The 23,883-nt window shown below is 52.7% G+C and overlaps 2 protein-coding genes across 7 annotated transcripts in view; both read left to right on the top strand.

Moving 5' to 3' along the window:
* The window catches only part of NUP62 (nucleoporin 62), a 24,166-nt gene extending 1,201 nt beyond the window's left edge, over nucleotides 1-22,965 (top strand). For both annotated transcript variants that reach the window (XM_040457829.1, XM_040457828.1), the window contains exon 2: nucleotides 20,183-22,965. In XM_040457829.1, coding sequence (XP_040313763.1) covers nucleotides 20,247-21,827 — 1,581 coding nt within the window. In that variant the 5' untranslated portion in view covers nucleotides 20,183-20,246 and the 3' untranslated portion in view covers nucleotides 21,828-22,965. The remainder of the gene's footprint in view (nucleotides 1-20,182) is intronic.
* The window catches only part of IL4I1 (interleukin 4 induced 1), a 36,641-nt gene that overhangs the window by 1,191 nt on the left and 11,567 nt on the right, over nucleotides 1-23,883 (top strand). The gene's annotated exons all lie outside the window — the stretch shown is intronic.

Genomic DNA, 23,883 nt, shown 5'->3' with positions numbered 1-23,883 from the left:
TTCCGGCCAGCCACACGCTAGTGTCCTCATCCCCCAACTGCCCCACGCTAAGAAACCTTTTTGTGGGTTAGAGTCTGGCGTGAGTCACGATGAGATCGCGCGCCTTTCAAATCTCAGACTTTTCGAGGGTGGCAAGTGACAAGGTCTCTAGTCTCGTAGATTGGGGACTAACTACCTGTAATGAGGAGGATTAATAAATCAGGTATACCTGGTGAGGTTGTTTGTTGGAATCAAATAGGTCGATGCCTGTGAAACCGAGAGCCGGGCTCTTATGTACCTGTTCAGCGTATTTTATTTTATTTTTCAACGTTTTTTATTTTCATTTTTATTTTTCAACATATTGTATTTTTAATAGGAACCCTTACCCCTTCCTCCCGCTCTGGCAAAAGCCCCGGACATTTGAACATCCAGCATGTGCTAGTAGGTCACTCCTTCAAGGTCTCAGTAATTTCCAGCCATCCCCACCCTTCCCCATCGTAGATGATGGACGCTCAGCACATCCCTGTGTGGGGTGCAGAGAAGCCAGCATCATCACCGTAACTGCCTTTTCTCCATCCTCTTACTCTCCATCAGCTTATTTCTGCATCAGCTCTTATCCTCAGCACTTCTTTCAAAAGGTCCTCTGCTTCAGCTGTCCCCCAGCCACTCCGGATCAATTTCCCAAACCTGCTGGAAATAGTGAGATCTGCACTTCCCTTTACTAAACAGAGGGGCTTCCTGGCCATTCCCTTCCTGTGCAGTAGGCCCTCCACTAGCCCAGGTGGTTTTGGGTCATTGCTTCAGAAACCCTTCCCCACTTTGCATCTGCCCACAGCAGGACACCTGGAGTTCAGCTTTCATCGCTTGTGAGGGTTATGAGATCCAAAGAAAGTGGGGGAACCCTGAACTTGAGAGGTATCTGGGAATGAAGACGTGCAGGCTTCTGTTACATGCAGGAAATCCTTCTTGGGATCGGACCACTTTCACTTAGAGCACTAGCTGTCCACTCTGCCAGTGTTTGAGGACTTGACCTACATGATTACCTGGGGAGCACAGAGTCGCAGTTAAGCACAGACTGTGGCGCTAGGTCGTTGGGTTCAAACCCTGACTCTACCCCCCTTATTAGCTTGTTGGCAATTTCGCTTACTTCCCTGTGCCTCAGTCTCCATTAATAGTACCAGAATAAAGTATGAAGTTTAGTTAATAGAAACATAGCAATATACATGGCAGTTTAGAGTGCCGACTTCTTGGGTGCCTGACTGGCTCAGTTAGTAGAGCATGCGACTTGATCTTGGGGCCGTGAGTTTGAGCCCCACACCAGGAGTAGAGTTTGCAAAACAATAGTGCCTACATCTTAGTACTGTTATGAGGATTAAATAAATTCAGGTCAAGCACTTAGATTAGTGCCTGGCAAACAGGTGCTACATGAGTAGTGGTGGTGGTTGTTACTGAGGCAGCTGTGTTTTATCCCCACTGCTAAGCAGTAAGTGCTTTAAAAGATCTCCCAGCCTTTTAAGTGAGACTTAAGGACCGACCTTCCTTCTACTTCTCAGTATAGATATTTGAGCCATAGGTAGGATTAGGACGGACTGCTGGCAGAGAGTCCTGTCCCCCCCACTACCCACCAAAGTCTGAGTTTTTTTCTGAAAAGATATTCTATGATATACATGTGGACTAGATCTACAGAAAAGTCACAAAGATAGTACAGAGAGTTTCCATATATCCCTCATCCAGTTTTCCCCCTCGTTGACATCTAACATTACTGTGGTACATGGGTCACAACTAAAGAACCCACACAGATAAGGGGGTTTTAAAGTGCATGCTTTATTCTCATTTCACTAGTTGTTCTTAATGCTATTTTTTTGTTCCAGATGCCGTATCACATTTAGTCGTCATGTCTCCTTAGCCTCTGATCTCTGCAGCAGTTTCTCAGACTTTCCTAGTCTTTTCATGATCTCGGCGGTTTTGAAGAGTTGGTCATTCTATAGAATATTCCTCAATTTGGTTTTGTCTCGTAGACTGGGATTATGGGTTTTTGAGAGGGTGGCCAGGTAGGATATTTGTTAATTACTGGACATGAACTTGCTTAGTATGGGAATCATGTTGCCGGCTGCATGCCACATATGCTGACTGAGGAGACATTGGGGCAGGGACCCTGGTCCTCTTGTCCCAGCCCCTTGCAGCTTTTTCTCTCCCTAGCTGTTGGATCTCACCCAGTTCAGCCCTGGTGCCAGCTGTCCCATCAAAGCAGCTTGACTGATTCCTACTGAGTGGGTGCCAGTGCACACACTTAGCTCCCTAGCCCTTCCTGGTGTATTCTAATTTGTGACTGGTGGGTCATCCATGGCCACCTGTGAACCCCGGTCTTGGCACCCCAAGCCCTCTCCTGTACCTCCTCTTGACCCCAGACCCATGGCACCTCCAGGACTCAAATGCCGCTGCCTCCCCAAGACTTGCAGTCTTGCACGTGGGTCCAGGTGCCCCAGTCCCTTCCACTCCTGAGCTGGGGCTGGGAGCATGGGCGGGGCTTCTGGGGACTCTTTTTCAGTGCGGAGGAGCCAGGCTTGGGGAGTGCAGTGGCCATTGCATGCAGGTTGCATCACCCTGGCTCTTTGATGGGGAGGGGGAGTGGGGGGATTCTCTGGGGGCCCTGACACACCTGGCAACAGTTCCTGGTTAGCGAGGCCCTAGAGGCCTGAGTTGGGGAGGGGCCCCAGCGCTGCCAGGGAGGGAGAAGGAGCAGCCACCTATGCAGGATCCCGAGTGTCTGAGACCAGTGTTGAGAAGAGGCCTCAGCTCACAGGCCGACCTGCTGGTCCTGCAGGGGGCAAGACTGAGGCCCTGAGAGGTGAAGGGGGTTGTGCGCAGTCACACCGCTAGTTAGAGCCCAGGCCTCCACAATACCGCATAGCTTTCAAGACCCCACAAGCCCCAGGGAGAGCCTGTCTTCTTTAGGCTCTGTGAGGTCCCTGACCCGCAGTCCAGGGCATAGCCTGCCGGGAGGCCGCCTCATCTAGACCTTCACCTCAGGTTTGCCGCTGCTCACGATTGCCAAATTCCATCGATTCCGACCTGTTCCTCCCCATCTTCCTGCCCCAGTGGAGGCCCTCCTCACCAGCCACCCCTCACTGTTTCCCAATCAAGGTGACTGGGCCTGGCATGATAGAAAAGGCACCCAGTTTGCATCAGACGGACCTAGATTCTCTCTGAAGAGGTGCTAGGGCAGGTACCGGGGTCATGCAGGCCCGGAAGGGGGCAAGAGTTGGAGGTGGGTGTCCTGGCAAACAAGGGCAGGAGGGCCAAGGCCAGCCCGGTTGGGGAAAGGGCGGTACAGGGGCCAGGCATGCAGAGCATAAGTCCGCCACGTGGCCTAGTAGCTCAGAGTCCTCAGGCGCCCTTCCGCTGCTCCTGTGGTGTCTCCCTCGGCAGAAGCAGCCACGGCCCTTCAAGCCTGGGTAGGCCCCACATGGCTGTACTGGCTCCAGCACCCTCGGTGCTCATCTTCTGTGTTTGTTTCCCATGGCTGTTGCAACAGACCATCATAAACGCAGTGGCTCAGATCAACACACTTTCGTTCCCTTTCACTTCTGAAGACCGAAAGTCTACAGTAGGTTTGCAGGGCCGTGTTCCTTCTGGAGGCTCAAGGGGAGAATCCATTTTCTTGCCTTTTCTAGAGGCGCCTGTGTTCCTCAGCTCATGGCCCTTCTCGCATCACTCTGACCTTTGCTTCTATCATCTCCTCTCCCATTTTCTCCTTTGATCCTCTTGCCCTCCCACTTACGTTACATTAGGGTTTGTGATTACGTTAGGGTTCACCCAGATCATCCAGAATATCTGCATTCAGGATCCTCAGTTTAATCATATCTGCAGACTCCCTTTTTCCAGGTAGGGTAATCTGTTCACAGGTTGTGGGGACTAGGATGTAGACCTCTTCGGAGAGCCATTATCCAGCCTATCACACCTCCCAAGGGAGCCTATTTTCTCATCTGGAAGATGAAAGCTAGGGCCAGCCCTAGGGTGCCCCCTCCTGTGCCCACAGGGACTGGCTATAGGAAGAGGACTGGGCAAACTGGAGGTAGTTGACAGCCTAGTGCCCAGAGCTCAAGATGCCATCACTTACTGCACTGTGGCCTCCAGCAAGATACCGGGCCCTTGTGTGCTGCAGTGGTCTCATCACTAAAGTAGGGACAAGAACAGAACCCTCAGAGGGCAGTGGTGCAGACAGATAATACACGAAAAGGCGTAGAACAGTTCCTGGCTCAACGAACAAGCCTCTCCTTAAACGCAAAGGGCCTGTGTTCAGGAGAGGCCAACAAAGCCCCTGGGAAACCCCAAAGGCACCTCAGGGGTGACCCCACCTTGCAGTGCAGAGCTGCTGATTTTATGAAGTTGGAAATCGAGCATTTCCTGTGAGATCCAAGTTTTAAAAGGTTGGCAAGTGATTGAGAGAAACTCCAGGGAACCATGAGTGTGGATGAGACTCAGGCTGTGGGTCCTCCCTGACCTTTGGTTCAGTGATTTCCCCTTCACCCTCAGATCTGTAATCCTCGCTGCCCAGAGCAGAGAACAAAAGGAACCAAGTACTTCCATTCCAGAGTTGCTGAAAGTTGAGACCACACCGCTCCCTGCTGAACTGATCAAGATTGAGGAAGAGCAGGGCCTTGCTCAGCCCCAGCCCCATGTAGAGTCGAGAGGACAGTGTTTGTGGGGAGCAGGGAAGGAGGCCTCTCAGGAATTGTCGTTGAGTGTCAAATGCCTGCTAAAGAGGGGCTGGTGTCTTACTCCCCCGTCTGTTCCTCATCTGTCCGCGCCTCGTGCCGGAGGCTGCCAGGAGCACCTATAGTTGAACATCGGGTTTCTTGCCCTCCACCATTGGGTCCCTCGGGGCGTCTCAGTAAGTGGGTGTTATGGAGAGCTTCTTATGGGAGCTGGGTGGGGTTAGGTAGCTTTGGGAAGGGTTCGGGAAGCAGGCTTGGCTCTGGATTGGAGGCTGGGCAGCAGAGGCAAGTCCGGGACTGGGTATCTCCACTTCATCTGGAGGCAGGAGGAGTGAGCCCAGCTAATGCTATGGTTAAGGTAAGAAGCTCCCGTCTGCTCTGAGCCAGGAAGGGGACTTGGGTCATTTTTGTGTTTTGGACAAGGTTTGTGCATCTGTCTGTGTTGAAATACGATTCCAGAGTGGTCTTGTTCTGTCTCATCCACCACAGTCGGAGTGGCCCTGCCTGGTGTTCTCTGAAGTTCTGTCTGACGGGAGCGAGCCAGGGCCTGGCTTTTCCTTTCTCAAAGCAAACGTGCCCATCCTTCCAAATGGGAAAAGAGAGGTGGAGAGTCCCTGCCATGTGGTGGGTCACACATGCAGAGTCCCCACAGGGCTGCTTGAGCACAGAGGAATATAGCAGAACCTGAACCCAGCCAGCACGCGGGATGGCCAGTTGTAGTGGGAGCTGCGGGGAGCAAGAGACAGGCTGAGGCAGAGGACCACAACAGGAATGCCTCATAGGTCCCCATGAATGTGGGGACTGCCCGATGGAGAGTGCTGGGTCAGCGCCAGCAGAGCCCCGCTCTGAGTTCAAGAGCCCTTTGCCTTTCTCCTCTGCCAGCCCCCGCCCAGAGCAGGGACAGATTCCCGAGGTGGGGGCAGGAAAGAGCAGCTAATGGCCTTCTTAGCTTCTAGCGTTTGGGAGTCTAGCCTGTGGCTGGGGAGGTAGACAGCACTGAATTGGATTCAGAGTGAGACCTGAACAAGTCTGGAAGGTGATGGAGATGCCCCGGATGTCCTTAGAGAATGGGGAGCGCTAGAGATGGCACACGGTGTGGAAGGTGGACACGATGTCGTGTTGGAGAGGCTAGTGAGTGATTAGCAGCTCAGCTCTGGGATCAGATAGCCTGGGTCTGTCCTGACTACCTGTGTGACTTGGAGTAAGTTACTAAAGTTCTCTTGGCTTTAGCTTGCTCCTCTGTAAAATGGGGTTTTGAATAATTCCCACCTCATAAAGTTGGCAGTCGGTGCAGGTAAAGCACTGCCAACAGCCCAGCACATAACAAATATCCAGAAATATTAGCATGGTGATTGATACCCAGAGGCAGGTAGGTGTGATTGGTTTCTAGTTCTCAGAATCGAGGCCGCCTTGCCCACCCCCCCTCACTTCTGGTGGCTTTCACTTGGTTCCCAGAGAAACCATTTCCATGGCAACTGTCTCTACCACAACCTGGCCTGGGCCTTTTCCTCCCCAACCAGTGACATCACTCCCTCTCCCTCGAGATGCTGGTGTTGATTACAGGGATTGAGCTGGGGAGGGAGCACAAGTGTGTGTGGTTCTACACACACACACACACACACACACACACACACACACACGGTGCTCTTAGAGTCCCTCTCCAAGTCTGAATGTCCTCTCTATGCCTAACTGCATGTCTCAAGGAGTCCCTGATAGCCTCACAGCTGAGGGCATTTCAGATCTTGTCTGGAAACTCCTCTGCCCAGTCCCTGCCCTCAAGGTAAAGTCAGGACTGAGTCTGGCCACTGCCTACTTCTGCAGGCTCACTTCTGCCCTCCTAACCCCTTCCTGGCATCTCCTACCTATTGGTTAGTTTATTGGCTTTTATTGAGGTATTGTATAATGCACATCCATTTATTAAAGTGAACAATTCAGTGGTTTTTAGTACATTCACAGAGTTGTCCAGTCATCACTATAATCTAATTTTCAAACATTTTCATCATCTACCCCCAAAACCCCATATCCATTCATTAGTAGTCTCTCCCCATTCCCCCATCCCTCAACCCTAGGCAGCCACTGACCTGTCTCTACATTTGCCTTTCTGGACATTTCATTGGAATGGAATCATGTCATAGAAGGTCCTTTGGCTTTCAAGGTCTATCTGTTTTGTAACGTATATTAATACTTCATTGCTTTTAAAGGCTGAATAACATTCCATTTTATGGATATACCACATTTTGTCCATTCATCAGTTGGTGGACATTTGGGTTGTTTCTACTTCTTGGCTATTACAAATAACGCATGTACAAGTTTGGGGTGGACATATGCGTTCATTTCTCCTGGGAGATACTTAGGAATGGGATTGCTGGATTGTAGGGTAACTCAGTGTTTAACCTTTTGAGGAATTGCCAGACTCTTGCACAGTGGCTGGACCATTTTATATTCCCTAGCGGTGAATGAGGGTTCCAGTTTTTCCGCATCCTCGCTAACACTCCTTGTCCATCTTTATTACCATCCTGTGGGGGTGTGGCCTGGTATCTTCGTTGTGTTGTGATTTGCATTCCCCGGTGGCCAATGATGATGAACATCTTTTCCTATGCTTATTGGCCATTTGTGTATTTTCTCTGACATCTTGTGGTTTTAACGTAGGGTGTTTAACACTGTTCCATAAGGCAGCAGGCCCTTGCCTGTCCGACCATTTGCCTGGAATGAGGTATTGATCTAACCCCTCCCTACCCTAACTCTTCCATGTTCCTCAAAACTATGCTTAAATATCCTTTTTCTTCTCTAGGAGGGTTTCCCTGGCCCTCCCCTTACCCATCCCCCAGGTGAAGGTAGTCGTCATCTCCCCTAGGTTTCCAGTAGGTTCTAAGTCTTTTATTTTTTGCGGGGGTCAGGGGGACACAGAATCCAACGCGGCCTCTGTGTGGACAGCAGAGAGCCTGATGTAGAGATTGAACCCATGAACCATGAGATCATGACCTGAGCCGAAGGCAGACGCTTAACTGACTGAACCATCCAGGCACCCCTTTAAATTAAAAAAAAAAAAAAAATTTAATACTCATTTTTGAGAGAGAGACAGAATACGAGTCTGGGAGGAGCAGAGAAGGGGGGTGGGCACAGAATCCAAAGCAGGCTCCAGGCTCTGAGCTATCAGCACAGAGCCCAGTGAGTGTAGGGCTTGAACACACAAACTGTGAGATCATGACCTGAGCTGAAGTCGGACACTTAACTGACTGAGCCACCCAGGTGCCCCTAAATTTTTTTTTTTAATGTTTGTTTACTTTGAGAGAAAAAGCAAGTGAGAATCCCAAGGAGACTCTGCACTGTTAGTAGAGAGCCCAACCCAGGGCTCCATCTCATGAACTGTGAGCCACCCAGGTGCCCCAAGACCTTACTGTATTCATCTTGACTTTGAAGTACATGTTGACATTGGACAAGTTACTTAACTCTAAAAGGGAAATAGTAATGGTACCTGTCTCATGGTTGGAGTTCGTATACAAAAAGCACCTGGCACAAAGAAACTCCTGGATGCCATTGACATCCATTTAGTGCCATTGACAACCATTTAGTGAGTGCCTGCGATGGCCAGCAACCATTACTAACTGGGAATACAGCAGTGGAAGTCACAGACAAAAATGCTGCCCCTCATGTAGCCGACATCCTAATGGAGAGACAATAAATGAGATCCGTGAGGTCAGTATATTATTGCAGATGGTGCTAAGTCCTAAGGATAGCCAGGGAAAACCTCACTGAGTAGGTGAGCAAAGGCTGAAGAAAGGAGTGAACCCTGGGGACACTTAAGGGAGAACATTTCAGGAGATGGGACCAGCAAGTGTAAAGGCCCTGAGGCAGGAGTACTTTTGGCCTCAAGAACAGGTGGGGCTGGAGTGCAATAACGGAGGCAATGAGAGTATCTTTTGGCTGTTGGGAATAGTGCTCCTGTGAATATTTGTGTATAAGTTTTTGAGTATCTGTTTTCCATTCTGGTAATTTTTTTATTCACATTTAAATATCACTCTGGGTTTCATGAAAATGGTAGCCATACCGTATATTACTGCCTTTGTTTGCCCAGCACAGGGTCTGTCCTGTTCTACATCTTAGTGGACTTAGTGCCAACACATGCTGGCATATAATGAGTGCTGAATGGTGCCTTTTTTTTTTTTTTTTAAGTTTATTTTGAAAGAGTGAGTGTGCTTGAGTGGGGGAGGGACAGAGAGATGAGGAGAGAGAGAATCCCAAGCAGGCTCCGTGCTGTCAGTGAAAAGCTTGATGCGGGGCTCGATGTCACAAACCATGAGATCGTGACTTGAGTCGAAACCAAGAGTCAGATGCTTATCGGATTGAGCCACCCAGGCGCCCCTGAATGGTTAGTGCTTTTATCGTTATTTTTTAGTAAATGCAGTTGGTACATCAGATGGGTGGGACTTTCCTAATCTCACGTGCTGGCAAGTTGTAGGGAAATGATTCTCTTTAGGAACCAGGATAAAAACAGGTATAAGCAGGTTGGAGGGCAATTTGGTCATCCCCAGTAAAACCAAACTGCAAGTGTCCACAGCCAGCAACTCTGCTTCTGGAGATCATCCTGGAAAAATGCACCTGTGCCAAAGGTGTGAATGAGCCTGCTTGTTGCCATATTGTTCAGGAAAAGAGAAATCGGAGTCATTTCATTTCCTCAGGCTCTGAATGCACACACAAGTTTTTGCAGATAAAAGATAAGCAACAGCTTTTAGCAGCGGCTACCTCACAGGTGTGGGCACCAGGGTGGAGGGTGGTGTTAAGAGAATCTTAGCTCTGTTGGTGATGTGCAAGACATTATTTTAAAGGAAGGACTGATGTATTCATTCTGTAGTTAAAATATGAATGTTAAAAATGCAGCTAGGGGCCCCTGGGTGGCTCAGTCGGTTAAGCATCTGACTTCAGCTCTGGTCATGATCTCACAGCTCATGAGTTTGAGCCCCACATCGGGCTCTCTTGTCAGCATAGAGCCCACTTAGGAGTGTCTGTCCCCCCCCCTCCCCTGCGCACATGCTCGTGTGTGTGCACTCTCTCTCAAAAATAAACATTTTTTTAATGCAGTTAGAAAAAAATCTTTCAATAGAAGAGAAACAAAATATACTAAGAATTGTTCTAAAATCTTTCTTAAAATTGACTCTTCTTTTGTTTCCTGACTTCTTTTCCGTGCATGTCTTAGCCTGATTTGTTTTCCCTATGGGAAAACTGCTGTTTTTCCTGCCATGTGAGCTCCTTTGGATGTAGTTATGGGTGTTGGAGTAAAGGAGAATGTAACTGCTAATTAGCTGGCTAGTGCTCCCTTAGGGTAAAACTAGTATTTTCAGGGGAAGGAAGGGAGGAGAGAGGAGGTTGGGAATATCGAATCCAAGAAGCATTTAGGTACCAGCTGGAGGCAGCCCACAGGAGCAGGCAGCTGAGGCAGGATGTCGTTGCCTCGGCCAAGGTGGTTCCCCTCTGAGAGCCTGTTTCTTCCTCTCTCCAGCGAGGATAATAAGCCTGCTTAAGAGGAATCCTAAGATCTAGTAAGTGAAAAATGAACAGCGCGTCCGGCACATGACATTTGTGTGCGAAGGGGTGGAGAGCTCACTGCATTTGCTTAAATGAATCAGAAGTCTGACAAGGGGCACAGGAGACCTAGCCGCGTTTCTTCAGGGAGGAGAGCTGGTGGCTGTGGGGACAGGGGAAGACGGAGACCAGGGTATTATTTCCCTTTCGAATGTAGAACCACGTGAACAGACTGCTTGCAAAAAGAATTTTAAAAATTTCTAAAACAGCCACCACGTCAGTGGGTAGAGAAATGGAACACGTGTGACAAAGCTTCCATAGCAGTTAGCATGCAGAGACATTTAGGGACCTGGTCAGGGCACTCCGCCTGGGAGAAGGAAGAGACAGGCAGCAGTGAGACAAGCAGTGAGGCTTTCCACCACTCCTTCCCCTGAAGAGCAAGCAGAGGGACAGACACGCCTTCTGCTTGTCATCTCCTCACAGGTGTCTAATATTTAACACAAGTTCGATACACCTGGGGGTGGAAGGGCCTCGAGTGTGCTGGTCCTCAGGGAGGGGCGGGCTGGAGGAAGTTAGGACCAGAATCCCAAGCAGCCTAAGGAGGTGAGAGGTGGGTGTCTATCCTGCCCTCTCTGTCGGGGACACCATGTACTGCGGAGAGAAAGGCCTCTAGGCAGTGGCGAGTACTGAGGTTTCCCTGCTGCCCATTTCACTTAGGAAAGCATCCCTGCCCCTCCCAGAGGCTCCGTTTCCTGGTTTCCTGCAACCGGGGTTGGCCGTGCCCACCGGGCAGGGCGGTCGTGTAAGAGCCCACGAGTGACCCGGACCCTGACCGCCACCCTCCTTCCCAGCCCCCCGCGGGGTGGGTGGGGGTCCTTCAAAACAAGATCCTGTGACACAGAGCCCTCCTGTGGCTTCATACTGCACCCCAGTCTGGCCACACACCCCCTCACTGCTGCCTCTTCAGCCTGGAACAGTGGAGACTCTGTCTTGGTTACGGTCTGGTCAGCGAGCTGCTCTGTGCTTATCAGTTGATTTCCATTCCCGTAGGGTAGGCTCTGTGAACTCACCTGTTCCCTGTGGGTTAGAGGGGTTTTCTTTGACTCCGAGAGAGAGGGGAACCGATTCAAGAGAAGTTTAAGAAGCAGAGTTGGTGGACTTGGGGTGAGTGGCCGACGAACGCATGTTGGTGAGACAGCCCAGGGGAGACGGTTGTGGGGGCGGGGGCAGCAGAGTGGATGGGGAGTTCCTGCACTGACGCACTTGGCAAAGGCTCCAGCCAGCATTTGAGCCTCAGTGGGGACCAGATTTCCCTGGCTGCGCCGATGGGGGCCAAAGGCGAAGGTCCCTTCAGTCTCTCATTTTCCCCCTTTTCTCTCCTGCTCCCCTTGATTCTTCTCTGGTTTCTGTGCCTGTGATCACACTTCCTGCAAGTTCTTAAATTGCTAATTGTCTTCCTTTTCTTTTTCTTTCTTTCCTTCATTTTATTTTAAATCTCTCCACCCGGGAGATCCAGAGTCTCCCCATTAAATTGCTAATTTCTTGGGGGGAAAGGGTGTCTCCCACCCAGATGGCTCATCCTTGCTTCCTGGGCGCCACCTGGCCTTGGCGTTGTTGGCAGCGCCACCAGGTGGCTGTGGGCCGAAATGTCAGGAGCATCTGTTCCAGTTGCTCCCAGAATAATAAGAGAGTAGCTTTTCCTGGGCCCCAAGGGTGTACCGTGTGGTAAGTGCCTGACGTGGATCAGACAGTTTCATCTTCACAGAGACCACATGATTCATGAGCTGTAACCCCCATTTTTCACATGAGGAAACAGGCATGACGGTGAGTTTAGAATCTAAGATCCCAGGGTTAGGAGTGGAGAAGCAGGGGCTCTGGCAGGTGGGCTGCAGAGCCTTGCCAGGTGACTCGTGGAAAAGGACGAGCAAAGGCCCCTGTCCTCAGAGTGCACAGAAGTCCACGGTCTGGACATTTTTTTTTAAGTTTGTTTATTTTAGAGAGACAGCGCGAGCAGGGGAGGGGCAGAGAGAGAGGGAGACACCAAATCCAAAGCAGGCTCCCGGCTCTGAGCTGTCAGCACGGAGCCCAGTCACTCGAACTCGCGAACCGCGAGATCATGACCTGAGCCGAAGTCGGACACTCAACCGACTGAGCCACCCGGGTGCCCCCACAGTCTGGACCTCCAGTGACCCCTCCTGACCTACTGCTTGCAGTCCCTCTCCTGGCCCATCAGTGGACTAGAAAACCCTGGACTCGCAATCCCAAGCCCCACCGAGGAGCCCTGGGAAATAGAGCCGTTTGGCTTGACTTATTGCTGCCCCAAATGAAGTGGAGTAGAACCGGTGTAAAGGAGGGGACAGCCTCTATCTCTACCCCAGTGGGGTGAGCCTGGTGTGGAAGGGTCGGTCACTTAAGCTTCTGAGGTGAGAAGACGAAGGCCAGCTTTAGGATCAGAAAAGGAAGCAGCATCATGGCTTTGTCTCTGCTAGATGGACTAGAGGCAGTCTGCCTCTGTGACCTGGCCCCCGGCTCCCCCTCCCCACTGCCTGCCGCTCCCGCCACAACTATAGAGAAGCTGCCTGTATGTGTGTCAGTCCTGAGGTGACCTGTCTGCCCAGAGAACCTCACTCATCCTTCAAGACTTAATTCTGACCTCTCCTCCTCCCATGTTCCAGACAGAACAGCAGGACTTAGCTCCAGAAAGATCTGGATTCCCATCCTGGGACTGGTGTTTGCTGCTGTGTGACCTTGAAGAAGTCACATCACCTTTCTGATCCTGTTTCCCATCCAGAAAGGATTTGTCGGGCTGCTACCTAGTATTTCTGGCCCAGTACCATGACATAGGTGGCACTCTGTAAGTGGTAGTTCTGAGTTACCAGGTAGTCGGTCACAGTCACTTACGGAGCGCCTGCTGCATGCCGGCCACCGCTGTAGGTGCTGGGGATAACCGCAGTGAACAAAAGCGAGAAATCCTGTGGGTGGACACCAGCTCCATTATGAGCCCTCCTTGGTGCTCCCAGGCCAGATGGGAGCTCCCAAGCCAACAGATGGCTTGTTGCTGGGTTTCATACACATCCGCACCGCTGATGAGGTCGCCCCAGCAGCAGAGGACATCCTGATTCTCAGAATCGCAGCTGCATGTTCTTTTCCCACCGGCTCCCCAGCTGCCGGGGCCCAGCGACTGCAGCAGCCTCCCGCCTTGGTCCTGATGCACAGAGGCAGACCTGCCCCGGCCCTGTCTCCTCTCGCTCTAGCCCTTTTCTCGACCCCAACTCTAGGATGTGTTTCCCAGCCGTGTATCTAGATTTAGGCCATCCTGTTCTCCCCTATTCCTCTGTCCACTTCCTATTGCTGTCGTAACAAACGATCATAAACTTAGTGGCTTAAAACAACACACGTTTATCCTCTTACAGTTCTAGAAGTCAGAAATCTGAAATGGGTCCACAGGATCTGGAAACTCAGAGAGAATCCATCTTTTCTATCTTCTAGAGACCCCCCTACATTCCTTGGTTTCTGGCCCAAGCCCTGTCTTCAGAGCCAGCAACACAGCATCTCTCAGAATTTTCTTCCCATGGTCACACCTCCTGACTCTTCTGCCACCTCCCATTCCACCTAAGGACCCTTGTGATTACATTCAGGGCCCATGCTGCCATCCAGGGTGATCTCCCCATCTCGAAATCCTTAATTTAATCACACATGCAAGGTCCTTTTTTGCCATGTGAGGTCTCCTAGTCACAGGTTCTGGGGCTGGGGGGTGGACACGTATGAAGGCCATTATTCTGTCACCTAGACACTCCCCACTTCCCCCCATTGCCTTCTCAATCCTTCCATTCCTTTCAGTCCAAGGCTGAGGTTTCCCCCTCCATATTCATTCCCAAACACCCCTGTTTGAGATAGAGGAAAGGGGCTGGGACAGGGAGGGAGAGAGTCCCAGGTGCAGGGACAGTGGCGCCTGCACCTTAACCACACTGGCTGCCTGTCGTCATGTCCCACCCAGGACTTTGTTGTGGCTCTTCCCTCGGTGTGACTCAGTCAACCCCTTTGCCCCCGTGCCGCCACCGTGTTCCCCTTTCCCTGCCCCACTTTTGCTTCCTCCATAGTGCTTAGCCTATTCTAGCATGCTGTATAATTCCTTTGTGAAGTTCGTTGTTCTCCTGTCTCCTTGGCTGGAATACAAGCCTCGTGAGAGCAAGGAGCCTCTGTCTCAGTCACAGCCATAATCCCAGGGCCTCGAACGGTGTCTGGACATAGCAGGTGCTCACAAATAGTTGTTGTATGAGTGAATGTTGCACTGCAGAGAGTCTGGTTTGTCTCCGTTGTCATCCCTGTACATAGAATAGGGCTGAGTAAGTAATAGAGTAAATAAATTAGATAATCTGAGTTGGGGTTTGGAGTGGCAAAGGAACTGCACAGGTCAGGTTAGTGGACCTGAGTGAAGTTGGAGGTGGTGGCAGAGAACGGTGGTCTTCAAAGCCGGGGCGGGGGCTGGGGGTGGTCAGAATCTCGGACTCTCCTGGGCTGTGAAGGCGGACGGATGTGGTGTGAAAAACAAGGACAGATGCAGGGCAGGCCGCCCTGTCGCCGACTCCCTCAGTGACTTCGAGGCAGCCCCTCCTCACTCCGGGCCCACTTGGGCGTCACCTCTGTGGCCATCTAGCCCTCAGCACCTGGCCCAAGCACCGTCCGCTTCTCTTGTAGGGAAGTTTGCCTGTTTGGTGAAAGTGGAAAAGTCTTGAAATGGTGTATGTTTTTCAGACACATTTGTGAGAAACTCCCAAGGTCCTGGTCTTGGTTGACGGCCTCGTTAACTGAGACAGCCCCGCACAGCCATCACTCCATTTCTTTACATTTCCCAAACCGCGGTTCTCTCTCCTCTGTCCTCAGAGTCCTGGCTCTGGCTTCTGGCCTAGACCATCACCCCAGCCTCCTCCAGTCCGTTCCCCACACGTACATCTGCCATGTTAGTCTCCCTACCCGTGAAGTGCCTCCCTGGCTGCCTCGAAACCAAGTTTGAGGCATCAGCATGTCATTTCTTGACCAACAGCTCCCGTCACGTGGTGCTATACACACACTGTGCACCGTGGTCCCCAAGACCACCCTTGTGTTCACTGATTAGTTAGAAGGACTCCTAAAACTCGGCAAACCTGTTAGATTTTGCCCCTGTCACGGCAAAAGAGAGAGGAGAGTCAACAAAGGTAAAAGGTGCACAGGGCAGAGTCTGGGAGAGACCAGGTGTGAGCTCCCGCTCGTCTCCCAGTGGAGCTGACCCGACAGCACCGCACTTGGTTCTCCAGGCACCGTTGTGTGACCACACACGTGGAGCGTTGCCCTCCAGGGATGCTCCCCTGAGCCCTGGTGCCAGGATCTTCACACAGGCACGGAGCATCTGTGTGACTGATCTTCGTCACTTGGTGTCTGGCCCCTGCCGAGGGCAGGCTGGCAGGATGCTCTGGGGGCTTGGAGGTTATCTCCCAGGAACCAGACACGGGCCAGTCTTTTCTTTGGCTAGTCCGGGCCTGCCGAGTCCACCCTTCACTGTGTGCACAGACACACCTGCGGTTTCAGCCTCTCTGTGCCCGCGACCAGGCCCTTCTCCCCTCCCGCCTGGCCGATCCTGGCTGATCTCACATCTCCCCTCCACACTCAGTTCCAGGAGAGTGCTCCCCAGAGCCCAGGCCAGCGTGAGGACCTGTCCTTGCTCGTACAACACGCGACCCGGTCCTGTCCCTGCCTGGTGCCCTGGTACTGAAGGTCACGTTTGGCCACCTCAAGGACGAGGGCCATGGCTTAAGTAACCTCTGGGCCTTACTCTCCTGGCTTAGGAAAGGGACCTGCTTTCAGGAGTAAATGAGCAATAATACATCTAAAGTGCAAAGCGTGGGGCCGAGTCGGTGTGTGTTTGCCACTGCGAGTAGCTCCTGGCTCCTGTAGAATCAGAAACACGTGAGGCATTTAATAAATGGTGAACCATGAAGCCACAAAAGCCCCCCACGGAAAATTGTTTTTCTTTTAGTTTTTTAACAGCTACAGAGACCTTTTTATAAATGCTCTTGTGGAAAAATTTAGCTGCAGCTTATTCATAGAAGCTCTGTGGGGCTGAGGTCTTGAGAACTGAGACGCGTAGGTGGTAGCTGTTCAGAGGCTGTTGGCCGCCAGTAACCCGAACGGACCTGGCTTGACGCGGCACTTGAGTGGGGAGCTGGGCTCTCATGAAGAAGGGGTCCAGTGCGGGGTGCCGGTGGCCCTGGGGGCTCAGGCGTTGCTGTGGCGGGAGAGAAGGGACCTTTCCCAGAACCCCCGGAAGAGCTTTATAAAAATGCCACGGCCGGGGCGCCACCCCCAAGAACCTGCCCCCAGAGGTACTGATCGGCAGCCAGCCAAGGTCCCCAGGCTTAGACCAGGCAGCCCCGAGGTCCTCTCCTTAGAGGCGCGTGTCTATGCCGAACAGGAGAACGGAATGGCAGGCTCTGCCAGGAAGGCAGAGGGTGCAGTGGACGTTGGAGAGGGGCAGCCGCCACAGGTTTCCTCAGACCCGGGCCACAAGAGGATCCCTGGAGACCCTTGCAGAAGTAAAACTGGTCCTGAAGAGGGAGAGGGGAAAGGAATCGGGACTTGGGGATGCCTTCCCTGGGCCAGGCTTCTCAGTTGTGACCTTGTTCTTCACAGTGGGAGGGGATTGTCCTCCTTACAGAGGGAGGCACTGAGGCTTGGAGAGGCTCAGGAATAACTTGCCCCAGTCCCCACGGCTAGCAGTGGAAGCAGAGTTCGAACACAGGTCTTGAAGCCTGAAGAACCAACCTCGTGCCTCAGGACAGGGAGCTGTCTTGCCTGCGAACTACCTTTGCTGTCTTGGATGAAAGGGAAGTAAGAAACGCGGGTATTGGATGGAGGCTGCGGTGCAGAACAGCGTCCGTGCCCCAAAGCAGGGCTGCTTGCCCTGTGACCAGGTGCACCTGTTTGACAGGGTAGAACTAAAGAGGGGTTTACAGCCCAAGGCCAGGGCTCAGGGCCCACTGTGGGATAAGAATGGACAAGTTACTTCCATCTGAGCCTCTCTTTTCCCATCTGTGCCGGGGCACAGTCATCCCGACCTCTCTGTAGGATCGGTGTGAAATTAGCTGGGGGTCTGGCGAGGGAGAGTGTACGTAGCACGGTGCCGGGCACACCTGGCTGCCTGGAAATCCCCCCGGGGTCTACATCTCGTGGCAGCCTACTGTGAATTCGCGTTAAACTTGAGGTCGGCCTCAACCCCCGCGTTTCTTTCAGAAGAACTTCTTTACAGCTGGGTGTTTGCGGCCCCTCCTGGGCTCCTTTCCTTCTTTCCTCACCAGCTTCCAGAGGCTGTCCCCAAAGTAAAACTTTCAAGCGTGTGCCTGCGCATGGCAGCAGTGATAACGAGCGCCCTAACTCGCATCCCACGGATGCCGGCCTCGCTTCAGCCCAGTAGCTGCCGCCCCACTTTCCTGATAAGGGAACTGAGTCTCAGAGAGCTTTCCTGCCCCTCGTTTGAAACCGGAGCCCTAGGGAGCCACTAGGTCCTACCTCAGGTCGGTCAGATATTTTATGCTTTCCAACCGTGTTCTTTCCCTATGGCTGCTCTCACAAATTTACAGCAGCTTCTTGGCTTAAAATGACAGATTTATTTTCTTACAGTTCAGGAGGTCAAAGTCCGAATTCAGTCTCAAAAGGGCTAAAAGCAGGGTGTCAGCAGGGCACCTGCTGTCACCTTTTTCTAACTTCTAGAGGTCTGTGTGTTCCCATGCTTGGGTCACTTCCTCTGCATCTCAAAACCATTAATTTAATCACACCTGGAAATTCCTTTTGCCGCACACAGCAGCATATTCCCAGGTTCCAGGGATTCGGGTGTGGGCATCTTCAGGGGGACCACATGGTTAATAGCACTTCCCATACTGACTCCACTGGAAACTATTTAGGGCTCCCACCACCTTCAGGGTCAGCTCCACCTCCCCACCTCGGTCTGGCCCCACCCCAACCCCAGTCACCTTTGAGGCAGGGCCAGCCTAGGGGAGGCTTGTTTAATTCAGTAACTCCATCTATCCTACTTGAGTTGTGATTTTAAAACCTGGCTGCATAAGTTCACTGGTTCCTCAGACTGAATCCACACCCTATAATTTGAGCCTCTTTGAAACACCAGGCTTATAGATTATGTCCTTCCATTGTATGGACAGAACAAACATCAAAGTAGAAAGGAGATGATGTAGTCCCACCACCCAAAGATGGGCCCTGTCCACATCGGTGTGTCTCCTTCCTGTGCTCCTTTTTTTTTTTTTAATTTTTATTTAAACATTTTTTTTAATGTTTATTTATTTCAAGAGAGAGAAAGAGACACAGAATCTGAAGCAGGCTCCAGGCTCTGAGCCATCAGCACAGAGCCCAACGCGGGGCTCGAATTCATGAGCCATGAGATCATGACCTGAGCCGAAGTCAGATGCTCAACTGACTGAGCCACCCAGGCACCCCTCAAATTTTTATTTAAATTCTAGTTTGGTTAACATACATACAGTGTAACATTGGTTTCAGGAGTAGAATTTATTGACTCAACACTTAACTGTAACCCCCAGTGCTGATCCTAACAAGTTCCCTCCTTAATGCCCATCAGCCGTTTAGCCCTTCCTGCCCTCCTTGAAAGTTCTGTTTTCCACAGCTGAGATCACACTGCACTAGTGATGTGCATTCTGCCCAGGTCCCTTTGTTGTCACTTCTTACATTTCTCGTGTGTCGTAAGAGTCTGTCAGTAGGTGTAACGCAGCTCTTCCCTTACACCGAAAACTTAATCCCCTCGCTTGGTGTGAGAAAGTGCCCTGTTGTCCGGGACCCATGCTGGGCCAGTAGAAGTCAGCAAACAGGCCCGTGGCCTGGGGTCAGCTCCTGGCTCCACCCCTTGCTGGCTGGGAGATCCTGGGCAAGTTACCGCAGCCCTCTGAGCCCCACTGTCCTCACCCCACTCTGTCTCGAGGACAGAATCCCTATCTCCAGGTATTAGTGAGAGTGAGCGTCTGTGAGCAGCCCCTGCGTCAGCTAACAGGTGACTCTGCTTGGGTCTTTTTCAGTCAGAAATCGTAGAAATCTAGTCGGCTTAGACTGAACAGGGTTGTGCTGGCTCACGGAGCTTCTAAGGAAGATGGGGTGGGGCCTCTGAGTACGTGTAGATCCTCTGGGCACATGATCACTTTCTCCCTCTCCCCACTGTCACTCTCTCTGGTGGCAGCTCGGCTGCAGATGGCCGAAAAGGAGGGGGGTGCCCCACATGTGCATCCTCTGTGCCCTACACCTGCAGGTGAAGGCCACCTCCGCTTGAGTGCCTGGAGAGCAGTCCCAGGGGAGGTCTGAGTTAGCTGACTGGGGTCTCCCGTCCACCCCTGAGTTAGAAGGAGGGCAGAGGGATGTGCCAACACGCCCTCCATCCTCCTAACAGGTCAGGGGTGTGCACAGATGGGACCTTCGCCACCTCAGGCCCTGCCGTGCAGCTCAGCTTTCTGGGGCCTTTCTGTGAGTCCAGAAGGGCAGTCAGCGTGGCACTCGGCCAGATCAGCCCACCACCCACCACCTCCCACCTGTGGTTGGCACGGTATCCTGGGCAGCCGGTCCTCCAGGTGTTATTTTGTGTGCCCTCCTCGGGGCTGAGGTCAGCTCAGGTGCCTGCTCTTTGGCCTTCTCTTCCACGGCAGCAGATACTCCTGCTTGTGCTGAACCTGGCTGCGCACCGCCCAAGCACATCTAGCCCCGAGCACCTGACCCCCAGGGCACCGGCTTATGCTTCCGAATCTTTCTTTGCTAGTTTAACAGGGCCTGTCTGGGCTGTAGCAGGGAGCAGGGTGGCGAGCACGTATTATAATTATGCAAAGTCCTGCCACCCTCCACACGTTCCATCATGCCATTGAGGTTGCCTTTCCCAAACTGCCATCTGATCATGTGACTTACTGTGCTTTGAAAATCTTCCCAAGGTTGCAGACACCGAGGGATTTGCTCTGGGAGTCAGAGTAGCCGCTGCCGCCGGAATCTGGAGCCATGAGCGGGTTTAATTTTGGAGGCACTGGGGCCCCCACAGGCGGGTTCACGTTTGGCACCGCAAAGACGGCAACAACCACGCCTGCTACCGGCTTCTCTTTCTCTACGTCTGGCACTGGCGGGTTTAACTTTGGGACTCCCTCCCAGCCAGCTGCAAGCACCCCTTCTACTGGCCTGTTCTCGCTCACCACCCAAGCTCCAGCGACACAGACCCCAGGGTTCAGTTTCGGAACCACAACTCCTGCTACGGGAGGAACGGGATTCTCCTTAGGGATCAGCGCTCCGAAGCTAAACCTGAGCAATGCAGCCGCCACCCCAGCCACTGCTCACCCTGGCGGCTTTGGGCTCGGCGGCAGCACCCTCACCAACGCCATCTCGAGCACTGTCACCTCCAGCCAGAGCACAGCACCCGCTGGCTTTGTGTTCGGCTCCACCACCACCTCTGCCGCTCCATCCACCACACCGGGGGGATTCTCGTTCACAGGCGGAAGCACGTCCCAGAGCGGGACCTCCGGTTTCAATATTGGCTCCATGGGGAGTTTGGCCCAGCCCACGGCACTGGGCGGACTGCCCTTCACTCCCGCCACGCCGGCAACCACTGGAGCAGGAGCCACTCAGCCAGCTGCTCCTGCACCCGCCGCGGCCACCACCAGTGCCGGGCCCACGCTGTTCGCCTCGCTAGCGACCGCTCCAGCCTCTTCCACCACCACCGGGCTTTCCCTTTGTACCCCGTCGACCACAGCTGCGGCACCCGGGGCCGGAACGCTGGGCTTCAGCTTAAAGGCCCCCGGGGCGGCTTCTACCTCCTCCACGACAACATCCACTGCCACTGCCACCACTGCCACAGCCACCACCACGGCGGCCACCACCACCGCCGGCTTTGCCTTGAATCTGAAGCCACTGGCACCGGCCGGGATCGCCAGCAATGCACCGGCTGCCGCGACCGTGCCTCCTGGCTCCGGTGCACCCACAGGGGCGTCCGCCAGTCCCGTGATGACGTACGCCCAGCTGGAGAGTCTGATCAACAAGTGGAGCCTGGAGCTGGAGGACCAGGAGCGGCACTTTTTGCAGCAGGCCACACAGGTCAACGCCTGGGACCGCACACTGATCGAGAATGGGGAGAAGATCACTACCCTCCACCGCGAGGTGGAGAAAGTGAAGCTGGACCAGAAGAGGCTGGACCAAGAGCTCGACTTCATCCTTTCTCAGCAGAAGGAGCTGGAAGACCTGCTGAGCCCGCTGGAGGAGTCGGTCAAGGAGCAGAGCGGGACCGTCTACCTGCAGCACGCCGACGAGGAGCGCGAGAAAACCTACAAGCTCGCCGAGAACATCGACGCGCAGCTGAAGCGCATGGCCCAAGACCTCAAGGACATCATCGAGCACCTGAACACGTCTGGAGGTCCCGCCGACACCAGCGACCCCCTGCAGCAGATCTGCAAGATCCTCAACGCGCACATGGACTCGCTGCAGTGGATCGACCAGAACTCGGCCCTGCTGCAGAGGAAGGTGGAGGAGGTGACCAAGGTGTGCGAGGGGCGTCGCAAAGAGCAGGAGCGCAGCTTCCGGATCACGTTCGACTGAGCTGCTGGCCGTCTTCAGGGCCCGTGGGTTCCGAGGGTGTTGGGGGCAGTGGGCGCCGCGTAATTATTGTCTGGTTTTTGGTTGCAGTGAATACTTGTTTGCTCCTTTCTTCCAAACGACTGTGCTGTTGAGAACAGTTCTGTGGTCTGGCATTTTGCATTAGTAAAAAGAGAAATATTCCAAGCACTCTGGCCCTGACAGCAGCCTAGTGGGTGTGGTTTCTTTTGTGTATCTTTTGCGTATCCCAGACCCCATCACCTACAACAGCCACCCTCCCCATCCTTCTTGGCTCCAGCCAGGTGCTGGAGAAGTGCTGATTCGCACAAACACCATCCGTCTCCCAGCCAGGGTCCGCTAAGCGGCCACTTGTCCAACACATAGTCGTAGGTGCAGTGAAAAGTCTCCGTCTTCGAGGAGACAGCATCCTCGTATGAGGTGTGTGCGTGTGGAAATTCACCACCAGTGCAAAGAAGGGACTTGTGAATAGAACCGACCGTGGGATGTAGAATTTCAAAGGAGGAAGGACAGGTCAGATGAGGGACTTAAATGAGGTGTTGAGAAAAGGGTCAGACTCGAACCGGGAGGTCTTCACTTTGCCTGGCTGACATGCCTCCTGATTGTCCAGGTCTCCTTATCTTAGGCCTCACCTCCTCCAGGAAGCCCTCTAGGCCACCCCAAAAGCTGGGTCAGATGGCTGTCCTGTTGGTCCCTGCACCACACTGAGCTCACACCTTTGATAACACTCGCCACACGATCTTAGGCCAACCGATTACGTCACTGCCTCACCATAAGAGTGTGAGCCCCTGCGGGCAAGGAGCGTTCCTTATTCCCTTTTGTGACCTCAGCACCATCCCTCACATTTGCGAATGAATGAACAACAGAGATAAAAAAACAGCATAAAATGTTTATCCACGAAATGGCCACAGGTGCCAGAGGCGGCCACAGACTTGGTTCTGAACTTGACCAACGCTAAAGCAAACCTAGTTAGTTACAGTGAGATCCAGTGTCCAGAAGAACAGAAGGCAACCAGTTGTATCCCAAGTGTCTTTTGTATTTGTCTTTACAGTTTGCTGCACTGTCTGAAATACCTGTGACTGTATGTTGCTTTCCCAAATAAAATTTATTGTGGAACAAAAAAGATGCCATTAACGTGGATAACTTAGAAGGCTGGGTAAAAAGAGCAGGTTCCAGGTAAAAACCGCATGAAGTGGCCGTTTGTCTGGAACTCAGAAACCAGCAGAACTAGACGACGCATTTAGGCCTGCCTCTGTGCCAAAACGCAAGTGGTATGTTCCTCTGGTGCTGACGGCAGAGGAGGGACACATGGGAGAGTGTGTGCAGGTGACGTTCTAGGTTATATCTTAGATACACATCAACGTCCAGTCCTTTGCCATCGTCCCGAAGGCGGTAGCTCCGCAGCAGCGGGTGCCGTGGGCAGCGTCCCTCTCCATTACCTGGGGCTAGCTGGAGGGTGCTCGTTGTGCTTCAGAGGTGGAAAGCAGGTAAAGCTGGGATGCGGATTTGTTCAGGTCATTTCCACATGCCCAACATTGTGCCTCTTGTCCCCAGCTCCCGTAGGCGAGAATGACGCCCAGCAGTTGGATCTGATCTCCTGCTGCGGGGTGGAGAGTCTGTCCCTCCGGCCTTTGCCTCGCTGAGCCTGCTTTTTGCTAAGGAATGCCCCAAGCTTATTCCTGGAGACCTGTGGTCCAGTTGCCCAAAGTCATGACCATAAGTCGTTTCACCATCTTTGGCTTCCCAGAACAAGTGTCTTGCAAAAGCCACAGCAGAGGGAGAAGGGAGCCCCCAGACTAAACCACTTGATTCTCTCTAAAAGCTCCCCACCACCTTCCTGGGAAGTTGGCCTTCAGAGCCTCTGCGACCCGTATCTGACCCCCTCTCCCTGAAGGGGGAGGTGGGATGGGGCAGCCTCAAGTCCCCCTAGAAAGTAGGAAGTAGTTCGTATTTTATACACATTTATTCATTCAACACCCATTTTTGGAGCACCTGCTAAATAGCTGGCCTGGCATCGGGGTCACAAAAATGGGATGGTGTT

This window comes from Herpailurus yagouaroundi, unplaced genomic scaffold (genome assembly GCF_014898765.1).
Source record: "Herpailurus yagouaroundi ecotype Mexico unplaced genomic scaffold, PumYag 220, whole genome shotgun sequence".
NCBI classification, from domain to species: Eukaryota; Metazoa; Chordata; class Mammalia; order Carnivora; family Felidae; genus Herpailurus; species Herpailurus yagouaroundi.
The sequence above is the reverse complement of the archived record's forward strand: the minus strand, read 5'-3'. Positions and strand labels throughout refer to the sequence as shown.